Source organism: Rhinopithecus bieti, unplaced genomic scaffold, assembly GCF_001698545.2.
Source record: "Rhinopithecus bieti isolate Rb0 unplaced genomic scaffold, ASM169854v2 scaffold_33302, whole genome shotgun sequence".
NCBI lineage: Eukaryota > Metazoa > Chordata > Mammalia > Primates > Cercopithecidae > Rhinopithecus > Rhinopithecus bieti.
In genome coordinates, this window is record NW_016814366.1 from 1,534,622 (window position 1) to 1,547,599 (window position 12,978).

Below are 12,978 nucleotides of genomic sequence, written 5' to 3' on the forward strand. Positions count from 1 at the left end.
TGTTTTCAGTTTCCCCTGTGCTGTCACATGTAGTGAAATCATTTAAGAATGAAGCAGACACAATTCTGCTTAGACACTACCATTGATGAGGATGGTGTATGTGAAGAACACAAAGTTAAAAAAATTGTATATATCCATACTTCAAAAGCTCCAAATGCCAAGCCTAACTTAAAGCAAAACGAACCTTAAGTTTTACCTGTCTTCCCCGATCACCTTTTATTTCCAGTTCTTGTTCTATTCGAAGACCATTAAGAAGCCAAAAAAAAAAAGTTTTAAATATCAATTGTTAAAAACAACGAAGAAGAGTTTAAGGAAAGAATATATTTGAACCACATAAACAAATAAAAAGGTATTACATAAGAAAAAATAATGTAACAATTTATGTAAGTACCTAACATATGAGCATGCTCTTACATCTAAAACAAAAAATAAACAGGTAACATTGGTACTATATATATATATTTGACAAGTGTGCATTAAAGAATTCTCTAATATAAAACATTTAAAATGTGGAGAATACTTTTCAAGATACAGAAAACAATTGTTATGATAGGCACACCCACAATTCTTATAAAAACATGCTTGCAAGGATAAAATCCACCTGAATACTCATTTCTCAGATGTACCAACGCTATAAAATTGTTAAGCACTGAATATTGCCACCCACTTTTGCAATGTTTGAGTTTCAACACTGATTGATATGAATTCTGAATTACACAATTACTGTTATTTTTCAGTCTTTCTCCCATGTTCCATATAGAAGGCATGTATTTAATATGAATACTTAAAACAGCAACATTATTTGTAGCAAAGTCACTTCCCTGTGTTCATTTTTCCTTTAAAGGCACTATATTTAGAAAATAGTTATTACAACATATAGTGCTTTGGAAGATCTGAAACTCCAAATCAATGTGCTCCATCAACCATAAGTAGATCTAAGAAGCCCTGACTGAAAAGAACACAAATGTAAAAAGCTGATAAATTTAAAGATTATAAAATTGGTTTATTGTAAAAGCAATTCAAGAATACCCAGTTAAAATCTTATCCCAATGCTACCCAATACAACCAAGAAGCAGTTAAGCACTTTTACATTAGGAACAAGAACATAAAACAAGAGACCACATCAAGACTATGATTCAAACTCAAAAAGGGAAAGGACTCTTAGGTCTCCTTCAGGTCAGTACAGAGGGCATCATAAGATCAAAGCACTGTGCCAGGTATCACAGTACTGCTCCAACACTGAGGTATAACTGGGCAAATTAAAGTCGAGGGGAAATGAAGACCTCCATATTATTGTGTTGTGGGTGTACTTAAGTGATTGAAATTCTAGGAACAGCTGCCTTTAATGGCAGTAAGGTGTAAGACAAGTCTTTATTAAAGAGAAAGAAGTTTATCAAGTTCTCTATCAAGGTCCCCCTAAATCTTCACAACCCTGCAAAGTTTCCCACCCTCCCCCTAAGCTAAAGCTACTCTGCTGATATATAAGATATAATCTTAATTTGTGGCTACTGGCAAATTATAGGCACTCCTTCCAAGTAGCTTTGATCTTCTGCACATTAAAAAAAATCCCAACAACATGCTATATAATTCATATACCCAATTTTGCATTCTAGGTAGAATTTCATTACTACTCTAAAACTCCATCTGCAGTCGCCATTTCCCCCCAGACTTAATGCAAGATTTAATCTTTCTGCTGTTTTCTTAATAAAAGCCTTAGAGTCAATTATTCAGTGATCAACCTATGAACTATTATATACAACACAGTGATTGCATTTTTTTTGAGCACTGAAAGTACTTAAAATAAAACTTCTTACTTCCAACTTTTACACTCCTCCAAATTGAAGGGCCAAAATACTTAGATTTTGTAATTGGGGGGAAAAAATCTATCTTCCCAAGCTGAGGCTTTTCATAGCAGCTTTTGCCAGGAGAAGAGATTTTATGCCTGTTATAAACCCTTGAAAATAAGGGCTTATTCTAGAAACATTGAAAGACCCTTAAAACATAGAGGTGCTAGCTGGTGCCACTTTAATTCACAACCAACTATTACTTCATAGCTTATACTGAAGAGTTAATTCATGCTCATTTTGTTCCTTTAAAAAATACTCTTTGGAAACCATTATTACTCCTGTAGACACATACTCTAGTTACATCATCTCTTCCTGTAAAATAAAGGTATAATCATGATTATCTCTATTTCTTTGCTAAATTCAACTACCAATATACATTTATTAATCTGATCACTTTTCCAGCTAACTCATGACCTTATAATTCTATCCAGGGTCAATTTTCAGCATAGAAGTAGGAGCAAGTCTTATAAGTAAGAACAATCTTGAAGGCAATATTTTAATCTAGTCGTTAATGTGTTCATTACAAATGAGAACTACAAACTAGAATTTACTTCCAAAACTAAGGTAAAGGTAAACTTTCAAAGCTAAATGAAGGTAAACCACTATAAAGCTTATTTGTCAAGCACATTATGAACCTACTCAGTGATTTCCAACCGAGACTTAAAAATTAGTCCAAGGGAGTCAATTAGTCCAAGGGAGTCCAAGGGATAAAATAAAGCCATTTCTGGTTTGCTCCTTTCCAATTCATCAGATAATATCTATCGTATGCCCAGAGGGCGTGGAGCACTCCCCTAGAACTATCCATAGTAATATCTCTTTCTAGAACACTAAACTACTTCAAACATCTGCAGACTGCCCCAACCAGATTTAAACTACCAGTGAAATATAAACTACTAGTCACGTATTCTAAATGCATACAAAGCGCTACCATTTTAAAAATTAACTGGAAAGTAGGGAAACCTAAAAAAAGGATACATTCCACTACCACACTATTATAAATGTTACGTTTGGGTGTGTCTATGTATATAAAAGAGAGAGCAGATAATCAAGATTTAAATAAGGTGGTAAAAAAAACCAGGAAATGAAGATTTTACCAAAACAACTATAATAACCGTCCCCAGCTACAACTATGAACAGATTCACTAATATGGTCATTTGCCTAGGTTCCGACAAAACCAACCAATCGACACTCCCCACCGCCCCGCCAAAAAAAAACCCCAACAAAACAAAATGCACACCCACAAAATTATCCACCAAAATCTATACTAGAGTATGTGGCAATAATTAATATATTTCTATGGAAATTGTCTCATGCCTTATAAGCTCCTAAAATAAAATCAAGGTCACTATGTGACTAATGATAGCACTAGGAGGAAAGGAAAATACTGAAAGTAAAACAGTCTTCAGCCTTGGTTTCAGCTATCTCTTCAAATCAGCATTAAGTATTTAATATCAGATAGAACATTTTTGGCTTGTCAGACCAGTAAATCATGTTTTTCCACTGGCCAAAGGCAGCTGAAGAAACAAATGGTGAGCAAACTAAATGCTGTGACATAAAGCATCTGACTTCTAAGTCTGAGTATTTAGTTAAAATGACTGGTGAACATTTAACTGGGCAAAAGGAATGGCATCCATCATCCAAACAGGCTCACTTCCCCCAGCCCCCAAAATGAACAGTAGTTATAATAGCAAAAGAAACAAAAAGTTTTTTTCTTTTTTTTGATTCTTTAGAGCCAACTGTGAAAGAGGTCAGCAATATATTAACAGCAGCAATGGACAAGGAAGAGCAAAATAGAGGATTAAAGTATCTTGCTGGACGTTTGTTCATCTTTTTCTGTATTAGCCAGAAAACTGCAACTGGCTTATGGAAATTTCAGGTGCATATGTCTCGTTAGATCCTTCACAGATTTAGAATTCAGTCTGCCTGAGGGCTCTATAACCATGTAAGAAAGCTTTCTTTATCTAGCTTGGTGGCAGCCAAAACAGACTCCATGTCATTAAGGATGTCAGAACTCAAAGCTTCCTGCAGACTTGGCATCAACTCCTCTCCTTCTATGTTCATTCCATCTCCTTCCAGTGTTCCAAGGTCCACATTTGTCCCAGGAATGGCTTCAAGGTAGTCTGGGAAACGGTTCTGCTGTGAGGGCAGGGTGCTTTGGTTGATAGTATCACCTAGTGGAAACACACACAGAGAGATAACGAAGTCCTTTTTGAAAAGCTAACATCAGGGCTGTATCCTATGAGCATACAGAAATGCACAGGGAAAGAAAAGCGCTCCTGACTGACCTAAACTGATACCTAGAATTTGTATCAGATCAAACAACTCACAGATAACAAAATAACAATGCCGAGTTTACTTTTGCTTCAACATTTGTTCAGATATCCAATAACAGCTCGATTGCTATTATGTGCTGAGCACTAAAGGGAGTCATTAAAAAAATAAAAAAGTCCTTGAAAAATTATATGCAGCAGGGAGAGAGAGAACAAGAACACAACACAACAGCATCACTACCCTGTCTTCCAGATAAGCACCACCATAATAAGACTAAACATAAAAACGAGTGGTATAGAACTTCCTGGGTCTTAAAAACACTTTGGGAAACATTAAAATAAAAGGACTGCATGAATACTTTATTCCACCCTTAGGAAATGCACCTTCATAACAGCAAAACAAGCTTCCCAGAGGGCTTTGAAGAAATACATCTTCTTAGCCTTGCTTCTAGGTTTCCCAAACTTACTCGGCCACAAAGCCTTTTTTGCATATGACAACATTAACATTCCTCAGAGCTTCAATAGAACATACTTTCAGAAAAACTAATATAAACCACTAAGTGCTATAGGGGTCTAGAGAAGAGAGAAATACAGATTAGAGGAGTAAGTAAAGGTGTTGTGTGTGAAATGGGTTTGAAGTGGCTCCTAAGGATGATTTAAAATCTAGGTAAGCAGAGAGGAGGGGGTAGTGCGGATTCTAGAAAGCATCAAAGCCAGGAGCTGGATGAGTACAGGCACAAAAGCCTTGCTAAACACTTTCAGAAGAGAAGTAGTCAGCGAAAGAGTTGGTAGCTAAAGAACAGCTTCATTTCCCTGCCAATTCATGCAGTCTGGCAGTTGTCAAGTTTAAGGCAATTGTTGCCAGGTAAGCCACAGGAGAAATGCTTCCTTAATAACCCCTGTGAGGCAGGTATTTCTTAGCTCCTGCAAGACCCCTGTAATTATTCCTTTTTTTTTTGAGACAAAGTCTTGCTCCATCACCCAGGCTGGAGTACAGTGGTGTGATCTTGGCTCACTGCAACCTCCGCCTCCTGGGTTCAAATGATTCTCCTGCCTCAGTCTCCTGAGTAGCTGGGATTACAGGCGCACACCACCACACATGGCTAATTTATGTATTTTTAGTAGAGACAGGGTTTCACCATGTTGGACAGACTGGTCTTAAACTCCTGACCTCAGGTGATCTGGCCACCTTGGCCTCCCAAAGTGCTGGGATTACAGGTGTAAGTCACCGCACCTGGCCTTCTGCAACTATTCTAATAAAGTAAGTGGGCCCCACCTCCTAGTCTTTCCCATCTGGTTTCCTAAGCCCCGTAACACCTAAGGTGAACCAAAAACTCTTAGAGAAAAGATGAAGACAAACACTGAATTACATGTAGACATTTCTCAAAATTAAGGACACAAATCTATAATAAGGAGAGAGATGTTCTAACAGGCTCTTCAGTTTGTCTTGCCAATTAAGATCAACATGCTAACTAACATAAGTCATGTTGCCAGAGTTTTATTCAAATAGAGCTGATATATCCAATTTATGATTTTTTTTTATTTTTGAGAAGGGGTCTCATTCTGTCACCCAAACTGGAGTGCAGTGGTGTGATCACCGGGGCTCAATCCATCCTCCCACCTCAGCCTCCTGAGTAGCTGGGACTACAGGCACGTACTACAACACTGGGCTTATTTTTGTATTTTTTTGTAGAGATGGGGTTTCACCATGTTGCCCAGACTGGTCTTGAACTCCTGGGCTCAAGCAATACGCCTACTTTGGCCTCCCAAAATGCTGGCGTTACAGGCATGAGTCACTGCACCCGGCCAATTCATGATATATTTTTTTTTAAACTAGGAAAATACCAGTTACAAATCACCATATAGAGACAAAGCAGGCTCAATTTAATTCGAATTTACAGGATTTTAATTGGTTTTCTTCTGAATAATCTTGCTTACAATACCTTATTAGACCTGCTGATAACATATCCGACTGTAAGTCAGGTTACTAAGAGGAATAAAGAATACCAACCTGTATCCATCTCATCAACGCTGTTCAGGAAGTCATCTGGGGTGCGAGGGACACTGTAGCTGCTCATGCTTAGTCCACTGTCTGTACTCTCATCTCGAGAGTGATAGGTGCCACTACAAAAACATGACAGTTAAAGACCAACACAAAAAATTTTAAAAATCAATTCAAGGTAAAAATAAACACCTGCTGAGTACCAACATAATTCTCAAAGAGGATTAGTGAAAATTCCTGCTCTGCAATGTCTGAAACAAGCCCCTCCCTCAGGGCCGTAGACAGGGCTTGTGCTATGAAGTGAAATAGACAAGTTAATCCTAATTGAAGCTGGCAGCCCTAAGGAGCCAAGATTTCTCCTAAGGTTCTGTGCTTGGTGACAATAAGGGACAAAAAAAGATACCCTCAGTTAGTTTTCCTGGCTGGCAGACAATTCTCTGCATGAGTATTCTCCTCTCTGTAATACCATTTGAATCTGGAGGTGGGGAGGAACCCACACAACTTACTTGTCCCAAGGTCTCAATTCTCCAGGTGGTGGTGGCACAGACAGAGAGGTCAAAACACAAACTCCAGGTGGGCGAGGAGACAGGTCTGCACTAGATTCAAGTTAAATTCCTAGCTCTTGTGCAGAAAACATAAGCCAAGGAAAAATCAACCCCAAATAAACCACCAGAATTCCTTTTAGGACTGAGCCAAAATAGATGAGTCACTGCTGATAAGATAAGAATACTCATGGCTTCATCTCCTTGCTTCTGTGTTTGGGCAGGGGAGGAAAAAGCCTCAAACACTTCAGTACGAAAGGAAACAGGAGATCATATAGCTCCAGTTAAAGGAAAGAGCAAAACAGAAAACTGCAAGGCACATCCCTTGAAAATAAAATGACCCGACACAGATTTTCACTTTAGACTAAGTTAAGGTTTCCCAGATTTACATTCGAGTATGGTAAATATCCATTACTCTGATAAATAGAACACTCTCCTAAGCTAGTAGCATCTAGACATCAGCAGGCATTCACTGAGTTCTACTAACTCTGGAAAATTCTCAGTTCTACTAACTCTAGAAAATCTTGGAGAAAAGCATAAAATCAAGGCAGCTGCTATTCTTCAATGGTCTGTGTACATGAGTGTGAACTTTAACTTTCTCTACAGCTTGTACATTTAATAAGCAGTTATTTAACTTACATAAAAGTTAAAAAATAAAAACAAGTTTAACAACTGCTCAAGGCTACAAGCTCAGTCAGTACCCCAACTGCCTTCCCTAAATGATGCAATGCATTTGCCTTGTTCTCTCTCTCCCCTCATTCTATATACTGCAATCACTGGTTTACTCTATTGCTTCTGCCAGATTTTGCCAATGCTCAAAAGCTTCACACAGATCCAAGAAAACACATATTTGCCTCTGAGACCATTGATATACAATGCAGCCACGGATGAGAAGGCCTCAGGATGTGGTTTGTTTGTATTTTGCCTGCCCTGATCTGGGACAAGAGCCTGGTCCTAGTCATCACTCTATTCGGCTGCTAAGCATGGTACACACATCAGACATTTTAGTCTATTACTGAATAGCTGAACTTACAGAGTTGTGCAGAGTTCATTCCAAACCACAGGGGAAGCACATGGGCATTCCTGAGGACAGAGTTTACAGGGCCATTTTCCTGGCAAAGAACTGCTCCCTGCAGAACCTCACCTCCTACAGGCTCCACTCATTCAATAAACATTCACTGAGCATCTGCTACTACATGACAGGCATTAGACTAGGCTTTGAGGATAATGAGGTTAACAACCACCACCACCTACAAACAATGTTTTGTGAGAGACTTACAACTTCAAGGAGGGAAATGAACAAATATACTACTGAATCATATACAGGGGCTATATGAACTATGTAAGCACAGTACTTTCAGAACAAACAGGGAGCTTGAAAATAAAGGGTAAAGGTTTCATGGAGGGGGACATCTGAGTGAGCTTTGAGGGATCTCAAAAGTAAAAGGGAAGTTTGCATTACTACTAAGAGTCAATGCTATGGCAAGTTGGGGGAAAAAGTATTTAGAGCTTAAGGAATATATATAAATCAAATAGTAAACAAGAGAAAAACCATCAAGAGGTTTTTTTTTGTTTGTCTTTTTGTTTTTGAGACGAAGTTTCACTCTTGTTGCCCAGGCTGGAGTGCAATGGCATGATCTTGGCTCACCGCAACCTCCGCTTCCTGGGTTCAAGTGATTCTCCTGCCTCAGCCTCTCGAGTAGCTGGGATGATGGGCATGCGTGACCACGCCCAGCTAATTTTGTATTTAGTAAAGACGGGGTTTCACCATGTTGGTCAGGCTGGTCTTGAACTCCTTAACCCAGGTGGTGGTCCACCCGCCTCGGCTCCCAAAGTGCTGGGATTACAGGCACCATAGCCAAGAGTTTTTTTTTTTTTTTTTTTTTTAAGAACAAAAAAAAGTCAAAGTCAGATGTACGTTATTATTAGAAACTGGGGGTACTGCAGATAATGCATATATAATTCTGCCCTTAGATTAGTAACGCTGATTGTCTGCCACTCTGATCTTCCCAGAAAATAGAATCTCAAATTGTAGCCCAGCTCTCATCAAAAGTTTTAAGAAAAAAAACTTCATAAGTGACTTTCAGAAGGATATGCAGCCTATCCATTTTAAAATGGTCTAATTTTATCCCTGGGATTAATATAGGTCCTTCAATAAGACAGGAGATGAAATTTTCCTTGTTGGAAAAAAAGTTTTGAGGCTATGCCTCTCTTAATTAGCCTCAGTTTAAGTCTAGAACTATAATCTTATATAAATACACCTACTTTTAGACAGAACTGTCAGAAGAGTAAATACAAACTTAAAATACATTTTAGGTGGCCTTCAAAATCAAACCTTCCAACTAGGCCACCAGCACTAACCTTAAAAACTGAGTAAATGGTGAATTCTATTGCACTAAATATTTTTAGCAGGGTAAGATATTTTCTCTTGGAATTACTAAGTTTCCAATTTAATTGGTGAGAACTGAAAAGGTGATGTAATAGTTTTCCTAGCGCAAAATACCTTTAGGTGTTTAAGAAAGTGTGTTATTTAAATCGATTAGAAAAGGAATCCAAAGTGCAAAGTATTCCCATATTTTAAAAAGTTTGAAACTCCACAGATATTTTACAACCTAGAAGAATTAATTTTAGTTAAATCTTAATCTTAAACGACTTCCTAGGCAAAGAATATGACCTGTTTCAGCTTACAGACTTCAAAATGGCAGTTTATATAATATTGCAATCTGTCTGAAACCCAGGATTTGTGGTAACTCACTAAGAAGCATTCCTAAGCTATGTTATTTTCAAATACTGCCGTTAATCTTAATGCATTTTTGAAAGAGGCACAACCTTACACTTTATCTCCTTGGACTATAGCCCGTAAGAACATGAGGCCTTACAGTGCTGCTGGGTAAAACATTTTAGGTTGAATAGCTATGTGGAAAATTCCTTCCAGTGATCCTTACAATGCAATCCTAAATAGGTTTAACATGCAATTCATTTGCTTTCACAGAAAGGCATTCACATGTTCCTTCATGATTCTGTAATTTTAAGTAACTGTTAGTCAACAGTATAGGCAGAAGCAAACACGTTGTGACTTTGAGTAAGTATCCCTTGTACAAGTCTGAACAGCTCACTTCCTCTCACAGGAGACAACTTTTAATCCTCACCTCTGCATGTACTTGCCATTTACAGAGAGATTCATTTACAGCTATGGTTTTTGGCCCACACAGATGTTCCAAATAACTATTACAAGCACTAAGCAGAATGATTTTAAAGCAATGATCCTTTTCAGACATTCATCAGTAGCAACTTTCACTAACCTGTTAAGGAAAGGATCTGAGCTATTGGTCGTCATTGTTCTCAATTCCTGAGACATCCCGGGAGAAGACACTGGATTTTGAGTCCCACCATCCTGCTCCAGTGTTGGTAACTGGCTACGCAGTGCTAATTCCTAATTAAAAATAAAGCAAAGCCAAAGAGAATCAATCTACTGATTAACATATTTAATGTTAGGTTTAAAGAAATAAAACGTTCATCAGAGTAACCGTGCAGACAGATTAAAAACAGATTAAAAGCATCTAGTTTAAAGTTAATACATTCCCCAATCAAAATGACCTAATTCTTCTATCCATTTCAAATGACTAAAAATTAAGTTACATATATTTAAAGTCTGTCTAGTTATATTAATCCCCCCACTCCCCTATATACATTTTGCTACTTTGTTTTCATTTTGTTATTTTCCTTACTGTGGCAAGACACTCCCAAATCCTCCTTTGGGTTATTATAGAATGGCAAGTCTGGCCTTTAAAATGTAATTCTTAAAGTTTGTTTTTACTCACCAACTCTCATATGGTTTTGTGTTTGGAACCCACAGGAGAAAAAAAAAAAAAAAAGTAGCAAGAATAGCATCTGATGATTTTACTAGAAGATATCAATCCTTCCCCAATCCCCAACACTATTTCACACTTTGCTATTAAATGTCTCATTCTGACTTCAGGTTTTTCTATCCTGAGCTGGATAGAATATGTTCTATTCTCTAGCAGGGAGAGAGGAGGAAAATGAAAAAAAGACATCAGAAGTAAAAACACAAGCCCAAGGCTTCTCCACCACAAACATTTAAAATGGGGTAAAATGTCTTCAGGGACATCCAACAATTTCTCAGCAGGATTCTCCCTGGAAGCCTGAGCAAAGGCTGTGGGCTGCTACTCTGATGGTTCCAGAAGGCCTGCCTTCATGGGTTTCCAAACATCCCAGGTTTCAGCCTGTATTTGCCTAGGACCTCAAAAACGGTTCATCTCACTGTGACCCATCTCACTGTAGCACCCTCATTACTACTCTTGTCTTTTTTCTCTATCTGTTCACTGTTTCTTACCCTCCTAAGAATCACCTATCGTAAACAACATCTTACTATCAGCTTCCTTTCCTTCTACTTTTTGGGTTTGATTTGGGATACATACAGTTTCTTATCACAAAGGATACTGGCCTAACTCCCTCATCCTTCCACACAGCTTTCTGAGTCAAGTCTGCTCACTGAGGCACAGCCCCACCATCTCCAGCCCTCCCCTCCACAATAGCCATGGGGTCCTGAAGTATGGAAAGCTTCTCCTAGCTCTACGCTGCCACTGCTCAGCTACAATTCTCCTGCATGCAAATACCACTTATTTTTCTTTAGGTTTATGCCTTCTGGATATACCATCCTTTAAACCAGAGTTGCTTAACCAGTGGACCATAACAGAATTCAGTCTCTGAAGTGGGGTAAAATTGGATGGGGTTAAAAAAAAGAATTATACATTAATTTTTGCTAACTTTATCAACATTTTCTCCAATGTAGTATGTACCATTAGTATTCACTGTACCTAACTTTTCACCAATAGAACATAAAGATGTTTTCGTATCACATCATAGTTGCTGCAAATATTTTAAAATACCATTTATGATCAGTGCTATTTCAATGTTACAGTGGTTATGTTATAAGATGTGCTTCTAGATTTTTTTTTTCCAATCTTTTTGAGACAGGGTCTCACTCTGTCACCCAATCTGGAATGCAGTGGTGCAATCATAGCTCACTGCAGCCTTGACCTTCCAGGCTCAAGTAATCCTCCTGCCTCAGCCTCATGAGTAGCTACAGCCACAGGGGCACACCACCATACCAAGCTAATTTTTTGTATTTTTGTAGAGACAGGGTTTTGGCTTGTTGCCCAGCTGGTCTCAACCTCCCAGGCTCAGATGATCTACCTGCCTCAGCTGCCCAAAGTGCTGGGATTACAAGTGTAAGTAAGCCACTGCACCTAGCTTTAGATCTTGTTATTTATACATTAAAAAGAAGCACATTATATCACAAATTTCTATTTAATATTTTGTTAACAGTATCAATAAAATTCCTTTTCTTTTCAATCCTATACATTAAAAAAACAATCCCCAATGTCCTGAGAGGGGACCTAGGGTCTTGGCCAAATGCCAAAATTGTTTGCCCATCTTCCCTGCAAGGCAAACAGCTTCTTGCACTCAAATGTACTGATCTCTTCGTTACTCCATCTTATATACGGGAGAATTCTGGAGCCTGGTCAAAGTCTCTTGCCACTCCAAGTATTCTCTATGCCTCAACATGCTTCAGTATTAAATGGACAATTCACTTAAACCTGACAGCTTCCTGAATGTTCTGGATTCCAGTGACCTTCATCTCCACCCCACTCAATCACCCATTGCACAGCCACTAAGATCCTGTTATTTGAAACCAAACCAATTCTAAAATCTTAAGTCATGTTCTGAGACGACGATCAGCGTTTCACTTCATTCCAACTGCATTTATCACATGGGAATTATGACATCCACACATAAAACCCATATAATAACCCATTGTTGAAATGCCGGGATCGCCTTTACACTGAAATGATACTGACCACTTCATCACTGTATTTCAATCATTAATTCTGTCAGTCATACCCTGGAACTGGCTTAGAAACTTCTCTCCCAAAAATCTTACATGCACTTACCCTACTTTCTCACCACATTTTTTCTAACCAGTTCCTGCATAAACTCATGTCCACTCTACCCGCCCTCCAACCTCAGAGACTCCAGACCCATCTCTCCTTACTATTTTAGTCTATTGGCTCTCTTTTGGTATCTTATTTTTTTTTCCTCCTTCCCTACAAGCTTGAATTCAGGACTGATCATTCAAAACAGCATAAGCACCTTTTAGATTCCTGATGTACATATAATTTTAACTCAGCCCAGCAAATCCTAACCCCAAAGCAATGCCAAAGTGTGTTTGTTCCGTTTTTATACTGAGATTGCTGAGAAATGCTAAGGGAAAAGGAAAAAAAAAAAAAAAAAA

The 12,978-nt window shown here is 38.3% G+C and overlaps 1 protein-coding gene across 4 annotated transcripts in view; it reads right to left on the reverse strand.

Moving 5' to 3' along the window:
* Nucleotides 1-301: 301 nt before the first annotated feature.
* The window catches only part of YAP1 (Yes1 associated transcriptional regulator), a 122,776-nt gene continuing 110,099 nt past the window's right edge, over nt 302-12,978 (reverse strand). The window contains exons 6-8 of one of the 4 annotated variants that reach the window (XM_017850110.1): nt 9,965-10,095; nt 6,130-6,242; nt 302-4,019 (exon numbers count right to left, since the gene is read on the reverse strand). In XM_017850110.1, coding sequence (XP_017705599.1) covers nt 3,781-4,019; nt 6,130-6,242; nt 9,965-10,095 — 483 coding nt within the window. In that variant the 3' untranslated portion in view covers nt 302-3,780. The remainder of the gene's footprint in view (nt 4,020-6,129; nt 6,243-9,964; nt 10,096-12,978) is intronic. The other 3 variants (XM_017850112.1, XM_017850111.1, XM_017850114.1) reach the window with 3 other exon arrangements.